Here is a 12,494-nt window from a genome sequence, read left to right as displayed (position 1 = left end):
TCGCAACGAGGGAGATCTAAACATCACACGGGACGAGCTCCAGCCTCTCACGATTCTGGGTCCACGATAATTGTCGTGCTAATTGAACACAAGCTTAGACAAACCTCGACCAACTTTTCTGGCTCCACCAAAGAAAATCACCAATGCCTTCTAATTATTATCCTATTTATATCTCCTAGAGAGCAATGAGTTTAGCATACTCACTTTTAATTTGAGAAAAATATCTCAAAAGTGTCTGAAACTGAACTCAGATGTTTCTCATTAAATGATTCACATTCACTTTAAATGATTAAATGATTCACATTCACTTATAAAATAAAATAACAAATAAAATAAAAAGGAACACCTGAACTATGAAAGAGCAACATCATGACACAGTTACTTAAAATTTAAATGTAATTTCATAAAATAAAATTAAAACACATGAGCTATTAAAGATCATCAAAAAAATACATTAAACGTTAAAAAAATTAAATTAAATTAAATTAAATTAAGAACACCTGAGCTATCAAATAGCAACGTTTTAGCATAAATAGTTAGCTGAAAATTAAATGAAATAAAATAAAATAAAAAAGAACACCTGAGCTGAAAGAACAACATAGCATTAAACGTTTTTGAGACAAAAGTTACTTGAAAATGAAATGTATTAAATTAAATTAAATTAAATTAAATTAAATTAAATTAAATTAAATTAAATTAAATTAAATTAAATTAAATTAAATTAAATTAATTTAAAAACACATGAGCTATCAAATAGCAACTTTTTAGCAAATGAAATGTCTTTTTTTTTAAACCTGAGATATGAAAGAGCAATATCTTAGGATTTAAAGTTTGAGACAAAGTTACTTGAAAATGTAATTTCATAAAATAAAATAAAATAAAATAAAATAAAATAAAATAAAGATAGTTTTCAAATGCAAAGAGATGTCATGTACTAAGTTTTGTTTTCTAGAAACTGGTTACTTTTAAGGTAAAATAAAGTGAGTTTATACTTACAAGAAAAACAATCTGCCAATGGGGTCAGAAAATTAAATGTGATTAAAAGGGTTTTAAGCATAGTTTTAGACATAGTCATGTAACTTTTAACATTTCGTCAAGTATTTTTTTTGTGCAAATATTCATTTTTGTTTTAAGCTTAAAGTCACTTCATTTAAAGTCTTGTTTTTTTAGAAAAAATGCATTTTAGTAAATATATCTTGAAGGTTAGATGTTTGTAAAATTTATTTTTCATTTTTTTGCAGTGTAAAGTTATTTAAGTTCTGACTGAAAGTATGACATTTCATCTTTTCATAGTATTTACAGTTCCCAAGCTCAGTTTCCAACCTGATGGCACTTTACAACACATAAACTTCAGGTTAAACAAGAATAAAAGATGGCCTTCAGTAGAAAATCTCTTCGCCGGAAACCTTTGACCCTCAAACACGGGCATATTTGCGCTCACACGCACACACCGTCAGGTAAGCGCTGTCCTAACGTGACTGCTGGAGGTCCAGTAATGCAATCTGTCTCACCTCTCTGTCACTCAGCGTCTCTCACCTCTGCATGTCTCTCACCTGTCTCTCTTTCACAACATGAATAACTCTCTTTCTCTGTTAGACTTTCTTTCTTCTGTGGAACACAAAAGACCACAAAAAAGGGTCCAAACAACTAAATATAAAGACAAATGGTCCCAGTTTACATTTTTATTAGTTAGATATTCTTTTTCCTTCACAAATACATTACACAGGTAAAATAGTTTGGAAATATGGTCTCATGTTGCAAACACTAATGATCTAAATGAACTGTTGCCATTAAGACAAAACCTGTTTCAATACCCTCTGCTGGTACAAGCATCACCTGTCGTGATGCTGCCTTGCCAAACGGCTACAGTGTCCCATCTGGAAACAATTCAGGGAACGCCATCTGTTACACACGGGCCACAACAACCACACCTACAAACACACACAGCATCCTCTGCGCTTACAGTTTCAAAGCACCATTCTGTATATTAAACCACAAGGGTGTTGCATTACTATGCGGTTGCTGGGATGTTTTGGGTGGTATGGAAAATAATTTGGGCAGTATGGAAATTTGTGTCGTATGGGGAGAGTGACCTCTAACCATCACCAGCACAGATCCTGACCAATCAATCCTTAAAAAGAAAGGAAAACAGACAATAAAAAAATAAGAGAGAAGAGGATCCTGCCACAGGATAAAAAAAATAAAAAAGCTGATTTTGACTTTTTTGTCTTGTAATTCTCAGATGTCTTTCTCAAAATTCTGAGTTTGCATCTTGCAATTTTAAGTTTGCATCTTGTACCTCTAAGTTTATATCTCACAATTTTACATTTACATCTTGCAATAGTAAATTTACATCTCGCAACTCTAAATTTACATCTTAAAAACTCTGAGTTTACATCTTGCAAATGTAAGTTTATATCTCGCAATTCTGAGTTTACATCTTGCAGCTGCTATGGCATATGGCAAGCCATTTTAGCCTAAGATATACTATGCGTTACTCATCGTAATTACATTTTTACTAGTAAGAATTCAATTAGAGAGCTCGAAAATTCAATTCCTACTAGTAACAATGCCAATTAGAGCCCTCTAAATTAATTTTCACTAGTTACAATTAAAATTAGAGAGCCCTCTAAATCAATTTTTACTAGTTACAATTACAATTAGAAAGCTCTCTAAATCAATTTTTCTAGTTATAATTCCGATTAGAGATCTCTTTAATTCAATTAAAGAGCTCTGCAATTAAACATATCTTGAAAGTGATTTTTAATAGTAAAAATTGAATTACAGACCTCTGTAATTGCATTTTTACTAGTATTAATTAGAGAGCTCTCTAATCGAAATTGTTACTAGTAAAAACTGAATTAGAGAGCTCTTTAATTGGAATTATTACTTGTAAGAATTAAATTGTAGAGCTCTCTAATTGTAATTCTTACTAGTAATAATTCAGTTGTTGAGCTTTGTAATTAAAAATGAATGGAAGCCAATGGACACGTATGACTAGTAAAAATTTATTTGTAGAGCTCTGTAATTGGAATTGTTGCTAGTAAGAATTGAATTAGAGAGCTCTCTAACTGAATTGTTACTATTACGACAAGTAATGCTTAGTATATTTTATGCTAAAACTCCTTGCCATAAGCTGTAAGTTTACATCTTGCAATTCTAAGTCTACGTCTCGAAATTCAGTTACATCTTGCAAATTGGAAATTTACGTCTTGCAGTTCTAAATTTACATCCCACAACTCTAAATTTACATCTCGCAATTCTAAATTTACGTCCCACAACTCTAAATTTCCCTCTCGCAATTCTAAATTTACGTCCCATAACTCTAAATTTCCATCTCGCAATTCTAAGTTTACATCTCATAATTCTAAATTTACGTCCCACAACTCTAAATTTCCCTCTCGCAATTCTAAATTTACGTCCCATAACTCTAAATTTACATCTCGCAATTCTAAGTTTACATCTCATAATTCTAAATTTACGTCCCATAACTCTAAATTTCCATCTCGCAATTCTAAGTTTACATCTCATAATTCTAAATTTACGTCCCACAATTCTAAGTTTACATCTCATAATTCTAAATTTACGTCCCACAACTCTAAATTTCCATCTCGCAATTCTAAATTTACGTCCCATAACTCTAAATTTACATCTCACAATTCTAAATTTACGTCCCACAACTCTAAATTTCCATCTCGCAATTCTAAATTTACGTCCCATAACTCTAAATTTACATCTCGCAATTCTAAGTTTACATCTTGCAATTCTAAATTTACGTCCCACAATTCTAAGTTTACATCTCATAACTCTAAATTTACATCTCGCAATTCTAAGTTTACATCTCATAATTCTAAATTTACGTCCCACAACTCTAAATTTCCCTCTCGCAATTCTAAATTTACGTCCCATAACTCTAAATTTACATCTCGCAATTCTAAGTTTACATCTCATAATTCTAAATTTACGTCCCACAATTCTAAGTTTACATCTCATAATTCTAAATTTACGTCCCACAACTCTAAATTTCCATCTCGCAATTCTAAATTTACGTCCCATAACTCTAAATTTACATCTCACAATTCTAAATTTACGTCCCACAACTCTAAATTTCCATCTCGCAATTCTAAATTTACGTCCCATAACTCTAAATTTACATCTCACAATTCTAAGTTTACATCTTGCAATTCTAAATTTACGTCCCACAATTCTAAGTTTACATCTCATAACTCTAAATTTACATCTCGCAATTCTAAGTTTACATCTCATAATTCTAAATTTACGTCCCACAATTCTAAGTTTACATCTCATAATTCTAAATTTACGTCCCACAATTCTAAGTTTACATCTTGCAATTCTAAATTTACGTCCCACAATTCTAAGTTTACATCTCATAATTCTAAATTTACATCCCACAAGTTTACATCTTGCAGCTGTAGTTTACATTTTGCAATTCTAAGTTTACGTCTTGAAACTCGGTTACATCTTGCAAATGGGAAATTTACATCTTGCAATTCTTAATTTACATCCCACAACTCTAAATTTACATCTCGCATCTGTAAGTTTAAATCTTGCAATTCTATGTTTACATCTTGCAATCAGAAATGTATGTCTTGCAACTGTAAGTTTATATCTTGCGATTCTAAGTTTACATCTAGGAACTCTACATTTGCATCTTGCAATCGAATATTAACATCTTGCAATTGTACATTTACATCTCGCAACTGTAAGTTTGCATCTTACAACTCTAAATTTCCATCTCGTAATTCTAAGTTTACATCTTGCAAATCTGTTTACATCTAGCAATTCTAAATTTCCATCTCGCAATTGTAAGTTTACATCCTACAATTCTTTAGTTTATAGTTTTTAGTTTATTTGTTCTTCACAGAATTGCAAGTAAGTATCTCCTGTTTGCGAGTTAATATTGATTGAAAAAAATTTAATCTAAATTGTGTGATATAAACTGCAAATTGCAAGAAAAGTCAGAATTGTGAGATAAAGTCACTTACATTTTCTTTTTTTTAAATCCCATTAGAGAAATGGGCTTGCATAGAAAGCATACTAGATCTAACATATTACATTACTATTCACAGAAGTCCAGCAGTCTTAAAGCTGTCCAAAGCCAGTCAATCCTAACAGACAATGTCTTTCATTTATCATGATGTTGTGATAAGTGTATGGTGTTTGAAGCATTCCAACTTATTTGCATGGCCTCTTTGTGAGCATGACTCATTTTTTTTTGCATGGGCTGGTTTGCAGAAGGCTGATGGGAAGTGAGGTTTAAACCGAGCACACTACACAATAAAACCAGACCACAGGAACGGATTTTAAAGGCACGGCTCAGTGCGTGTGAGCAAACAGAAATGCGAAACTTTGCAAGAACATCAGGTTTGACTCTGCATGTGTGCATTTGTGTTCCCTTGGCAGGACTGTGTACCATCCCATGGGTCATTGCCAGAGTGCAGAGCACAAAAACATAAAAACATGTTGTGTCTGTGATGTAAGGCTCAGGTGCATAAATACACACACACATAAACACACAAGCCTATAAAGAACGTGCCTTGGTCATATGTAACCCTGGACCACAAAACCAGTCTTAAGTAGCACAGTTAAATTTGTAGCAATAGCCAAAAATACATTGTATGGGTCAAAATTATAATTTTCCATGAAGATATTTTGTACATTTCCTACTGTAAATATATCAAAACTTGCTAATGCATTGCTAAGAACTTCATTTGGACAACTTTAAAGGTAATTTTCGCTATATTTTTATTTTTTTGCACCCTTAGATTCTAGATTTTAACATATTTGTATCTTGACCAAATATTGTCCTCACAAACCATACATCAAATATATTCAGCTTTCAGATAATGCATAATTTTTGTGACTGGTTTTGTGGTCCAGGGTCACATATTTCATCCCAATCTATATAATATACTTGAAGAAAATTTGGTTTATTAAAATATTTTGCTTGGTGTCTTTGTGTCTTTCTTATTCTACTTGTATTTTAAATTTTACAATTTTTTAAATCAATGCAAAATATTTGTATTCTCATTACTGAAATGCAAAAATATTATTTATATTCGAATAATAATTTACGTAAATAATTTGTATTATTTAGCTTTTATTATTCATTTTTTAATTCTGATGTTTTTTGACTAATTTATTGCCCCCAAAAAACTCTCAAACTGAATGAATTCTCTCTTTTTTTGCATTATGATTTTTACATTTTTAAAATCTTGATAGTAATAAAATAAAATGCATTATTTAAAGAAACAAATTCTATTAAAATATTTTGCATTGTGACTTTTAATGCTAATATATTCATAAAAAAGGAATGCAAAACATTTTTACTCTCAATACTGTAATGCAAAAATAATAATCTATTATTTCATATGTATATTTATTTACTTTTAATAAATGCATTTATTTGTTTGTTAGTTTTTAATTATTTTATGATTTTTTTTATTACTTTATTACCTCACAATTCGGAAATTTCTGAATTGTGAGATATAAATTCATAATTTTGAAAAGAAAAATTTAATTGTGAGAAATACATTTATAAATCTGAGAAGAAATGTCTTAATTATGAGATATAAACTTGCAATTGTGAGATATAAATTCATAAAACTGAGAACAATGTAACATGTAACAACAGTATAACTGAGAATTTCTACTATAATCATGAAAATTATCCAAAAAGAAAAGAGCAAATTGCATGACAGTAATAGGAATAATTTTTTTTGTTTTTGCATGATTTTTACTTAAAAAAATTAATAGTAATAAAATAAAATTCATATTTAAATAAACAAATTCTATTAAAATATTTTGCATTATGACTTTTTATGCTACTATATTCCAAAATGAATGCAAAACATTTTTACTCTCAATACTGCAATGCAAAAATAATTTATATATTATTTAATATGTATATTTATTTACTTTTAATAAATGTATTTATTTGTTCCTTTGTTTTTAATTATTGTATTATGTTTTTCATTACTTTATTACCCCACAGGGGTGAAAAAATATTTACAAATTTTGTTTTTCTCAAACTAAAATCTTAAAAGTCATATAACAGGCTTTGTTTGTTTCTTTGAGCAACATATCAATTCTAATTATTTTCTCATGAGTGAAATATGAACTGTACGTGTTGGTCTTGACATTCTGTCTTCAGCTAGTATTACTGTACAGTAGGTGAACACCTTCTAAAACCCATCAGTCAACTGTCAAAACACTGTCACTGATTCTCTCTCGACCTCATAACAATAAGTCATTAACCCAGGGCTCTTTAAGACTTTGAGCTTTTGGTAAACAGTAATTATTACATTTAGAAAGGAGGAAGCAGGAAGGATCTCTCTCTCTTACTTTCATTCTCGTTTTCTCCAAAGCTCAAAAGCCTCTTTCATGTACATGTCAGACCAGGTTGAGCACACGCCCCTTTTTTCCAGACACACCCGGCTAGGCACAGAGGCAGACTGTGTGTATATTTAGGACGAGACGCACACCCCGGAGACACACACACACACACACACACACACACACACACACACACACACACACACACACACACACACACACACACACACACACACACACACACACACACACACACCTAGTTGTCATAACTACAGGCATATGATTAACACCCTGCACCATGAAGTCATTTAAATTTAGCATTATTGTCATGTCTCCACCATTTGCACTAAGACAATCTATGACTATATAAGCATATCTGCTCTATACACGTTGCATGAAGAACCTTTAACATCCAAAGAACCTTTTTATTGCACAAAAGATTCTTTATAGTGGAAAAAAGTATGATTTATTTAATATGGGAGCTTGTTTCCAACAGGGATAAAATAAAGGTAATTTGACTTTTTATCTCACAATTCAGACTTTATTTCTCACTATTTTAAAATAAAAGGCAGAGAAAAAAACTGAATTGTGAGATAAAAATATAGAATTGGGAGAAGAAAAGCTTGAATTGTGAGGTAGGAATTTGCAATTTTGAGATATGAATTCATAAATTTGAGAACAATGTAACATGTAACAAAAGTATAACTGAGAATTTCTAGTATAATCACGAAAATGATCTAATTAAAAAAAACAGCAACTTGCATGACAGTAATAGGAATTGTATTTTTTTTTTACATTTGATTTTTAAACTTTTTGAATCTTAATCGTCATAATCGTCACATAAAATGTGTATTTAAATAAAAAAAATATAATATTTTGCATCGTGACTGAATTGTGAGAAATAATTTCATAATTCTGAGAAGAAATTTCTGAATTGTGAGATATAAATAAATAATTCTAAGAAGAAAAATGTAATTGTGAGAAATAAATGTATAATTCTGAGAAGAAAAATGTATTCGTGAGAAATGAATTCATAAATCTGAAAAGAAATTTCTGAAATGTGAGATATAAATGAACAATTCTCAGAAAAAATACATTTTAATTGTGAGAAATAAATTCATAAATCTGAGAAGCAAAATCTGAATCATAAGATATAAATTCAGAATTCAGAGAAGAAAAAATGTAATTGTGAGAAACAAATTCATAATTCTGAGGAGAAATTTCTGAAATGTGAGATATAAATGAATAATTCTCAGAATAAAAAAAATTTAATTGTGAGAAATAAATGCATAAATCTGAGAAGCAAAATCTGAATTGTAAGATATAAATTCATAATTCAGAGAAGAAAAAATCATGAGTGAGAAATAAATGAATAAGTCTGAAAAGAAAAATTCATAAATCGCAGAAGAAAACATTTATTGTGAGAAATTAATTCATAATTCTGAGAAGAAATTTCTGAAATGTGAGATATAAATAAATAATTCTCAGAAAATACATTTTAATTGTGAGAAATAAATTCATAAATCTGAAAGGCAAAATCTGAATTGTAATATATAAATTCATAATTCAGAGAATAAAAAATGTAATTGTGAGAAATAAATTAATAATTCTGAGAAGAAAAAAATTTATTGTGAGAAATAAATGAATAATTCTGAGAAGGAATGTATGAATTGTGAGGTAGAAATTTGCAATTCTGGAAAGAAATGTCTAAATGAGATATAAACTTGCAATTGCTAGAAAAAAAAAATTCAATTGTGAGAAATAAATTAATCATTCTGAGAAGAATAATTTTAACAGTGAGAAATACATTTGTAAATCTGAGAAGAAATTTCTGAATTGTAAGATATAAATTCATAATTCAGAGAAGAAAAAAATCATGAGTGAGAAATAAATGAATAAGAAAAAGAAAAGAAAAATTCTAATTGTAAGAAATTCATAAATCGCAGAAGAAAACATTTAATTGTGAGAAATTAATTCATAATTCTGAGAAGAAAAGTTTGAATTGTTTTTGGAGAAAAAATGTAACTGAAATATAAATTCATCATTTTGAAAAAAAAAAAAATTGAAGAAAAAACACAGGCCTGGTTTCACAGACTAAGCCAGGCTTAGACTTAGCCAGGATTAGGCCATAGTTTAATTAGGACATTAAGTTTTTTTTAATAAAAGTGCCTTAAAAATAATTAATGGTGTGCAACTTGAGACAAAACAAAGGCACCGATATATTTTAAGATCAATCAGTGCAAGTTCCTTTCAACTGAAACAGCTCAGACTTACAATTTAGTCTAGAGCTAGACTTAAGCCGTGTCTGTGAAACTGGGGAATCAACTTATAAGAAGTTAGATAAAAGTCGTAATTTCATTTTTTTTTATTTCCTTGGCAAAAACAAGCGTCTATGATTTGAATTATTTAATAGTTCATAATTACAGTACACTATGATGTTAAACATTTCGTTCTAAAACAGATATAGCTACGACTGATCTGATTGGTTAAATCTGCTTGCACACATCCTCCTTTTACAAAACAAACATGTCCTAGCAAAGATTTCTGACTTTAATGCTTTTTGGGGGGGCTTTGTTTACTGAAGGTAATGACTGAAAAGAAGTTTGACCAATAGCGTACAAGCATTGTACATAATCAACCAATCACAGCACGCAAGAAGGCGGGATCTACAGGGAACAGTCAAAGCAATGCAAATACACATACATAAACTGTATGAGCACCATAGAGAGCTTGTCGATGGGAAAACAAAGCTAAAACCTGGACATTTTAACCATTTTATCTCAGGACATGTCTGGGAAAAGGAGGATGTGTGATCACCCTACATGTGATCAAATATCAAGCCTATAACTCTATACTTTATATCAATAATATTACCAAAAGTAAAAGCATTTAAAGTAAATCATTCCCAATGTAAGTGATTTCTGTGTCACTCTTGACCTCAATAGTGTGAGGCCAGTCTGGAATATCCTGGCACACTCATTTGATAGGCAAACGTTTGATTGTTATGGTTTAGCTGAATCGCAGCGAGGCCTGTGAGTGTGTGCGATACTCATGCAAATGCCCTACTGTACCACCATCGCCTTTACATATCGTACAGTGACGGTCATGTCAGAGGAAACAGAAAACAGGATGTGATGTCATAGAGTTATAGAAACACACGCAATATACCACATCCAAACACAACTACGTCACATTGGGCCTTGTACAGGACAAACAAATTTGTGTGTAAATTATTGGTAAAACTGTTCTTTGCACACGTTGTTGCATTGATTTCAGTAGGAAATTTAGCAAAGGACTGAATTTAAAAATGAGTATTTGTTTGTTGCATAAATAAAGCTCATTATATTTGCTTTAGGAGCTAATTGTCTTACAACAGTAGGTTAAAGTGTATAAAACATTATTTATTTTATATATTTAATAGAGCATTAAAATAAATAATTGTATTGTATTTTTTGTATTTTATTTTATTCGAACATTTTTGCATTTTTAAGGTTTAATTAAGGGTTAAGTAATCCTTTGCACATGCAGTCATTTTTCAAAAGTAAAATAAAAGAATACTTAAAATAAAATAAAATAAAATAATTTAATAAAAATAAAATGGCTGAAAGCACCTAGCTACTTAAGCTAAAAATATTTAATATAAATATATTAAATATATAAACTTTTAAATATATAAAAAATGTTTTTTTCAAAGCAAACAGGATGAAATAGCTCACCTTTGATTCACCACTAAATATGACATTTACTTACTGAACAGGGTAATTTTTATTGTATTTATTTTTACATTTTATTTTATTTTTTCTTAATATTTTATTTTTACTTGAAGTTAAATAAAAATATTTGATTGTATTTTAATTGAAATACTTTGTTTTATTTTTCAGCTTATTTTATTTAAAAACCAGCATGTTTTTGTTTCAAAAATATGGTTCAATATAAATGTATTAAAATATATTTTATTGTATTTTCTTTTGTACTATTGTAAGTACTTTTTATTATTTATTTCATTTTATTTTATTTTTATTAAAAAACAGGATTAAATAGCTCACGGCAACTTTAATTCACAAATAAATGTGAGGTTTACTCACCGAACAAGGTCTTGGCACTGATCTTTAAATATAGAATTTTTAATTTTATTTAAAAATATATATTTTATTTAATTTTATTTTATTTTTATATTTTTTTTAAGTCAAATAAGAAATATTTTATTGTATTTTAATTAAAACACTTTATTTTACTTTTCATGTTGTTTTATTTAAGAATACGTATTTTTTGTTTAAAAAAAGGCAACTTAAAGTTTACTAATGCTAAATGCTAATGCTAAAATAATTAAACAAATTAAAATGAAATGGCTAATAATTAATTAATTAATAATAACTAATTTTATTTTACTTTAAAAAATATATATACATACATACATACATATATATATATATATATATATATATATATATATATATATATATATATATATATATATATATATATATATATTATATATATATTATAATTTTTAATATATAAAAAATTTAAATAATATATTAAAAAATCTTTAAATATATAATTTTTATTTTTATTAAAAATATTTTATTGTATTTCAAGAACGTTTTATTTTATTTTATTTATTTTTTATTTAAAAAATAATTTAACAAAGCAAATAAAATTCACAAAATTAAAAAGACATTTACTTACCAAACAGGGTTTTGGCACTGATCTTGCTGTCCGATCTGGCCACCCCACTGCAAAGAAGAGCAGAGGAGGATGAGGAAGATGGAGGGCGATGTCTGCCCTTCATTACTTTACAGTTTAGCTTTGATTGAAATACTCCAGACAGCACACACACTCCCTATCCTAGTCTAATGTGAACACTGGACACAGACTGAGCAAGAATGATTAGAAATATCCACAGGTTGCGAGAGCATGTGGGAGTGAGGGAAGGGGGTAAGAGAGAGAGACAGAGACAGGTTGTTTCCAACAGGGCAGGAAAGGCAAACATTCCCAAACAGTGCTGCTCTGTTAACTAAGACTGTAATATACATACACACACAATCTCACAAAAAATCACTAACTACGGGATGTTTGGTTAGGTGGGTATAGGTCCAAAAAACATTTGCAAAAGCTGTATTCATTTTTACATGCAT

At 29.3% G+C, this 12,494-nt stretch overlaps 1 protein-coding gene across 2 annotated transcripts in view; it reads right to left on the bottom strand.

Moving 5' to 3' along the window:
* eps8l2 (EPS8 signaling adaptor L2) overlaps positions 1 to 12,209 on the bottom strand; it is a 38,240-nt gene extending 26,031 nt beyond the window's left edge. The window contains exon 1 of one of the 2 annotated variants that reach the window (XM_073831721.1): positions 12,046 to 12,209. In XM_073831721.1, coding sequence (XP_073687822.1) covers positions 12,046 to 12,148 — 103 coding nt within the window. In that variant the 5' untranslated portion in view covers positions 12,149 to 12,209. The remainder of the gene's footprint in view (positions 1 to 12,045) is intronic. The other variant, XM_073831720.1, reaches the window with a different exon arrangement.
* Between the last annotated feature and the right edge of the window lie 285 nt (positions 12,210 to 12,494).

The sequence above is a fragment of the Garra rufa genome, chromosome 25, assembly GCF_049309525.1.
Source record: "Garra rufa chromosome 25, GarRuf1.0, whole genome shotgun sequence".
NCBI lineage: Eukaryota > Metazoa > Chordata > Actinopteri > Cypriniformes > Cyprinidae > Garra > Garra rufa.
Note: the sequence above shows the minus strand (reverse complement) of the source record. Positions and strands in the feature narration are given on the sequence as shown.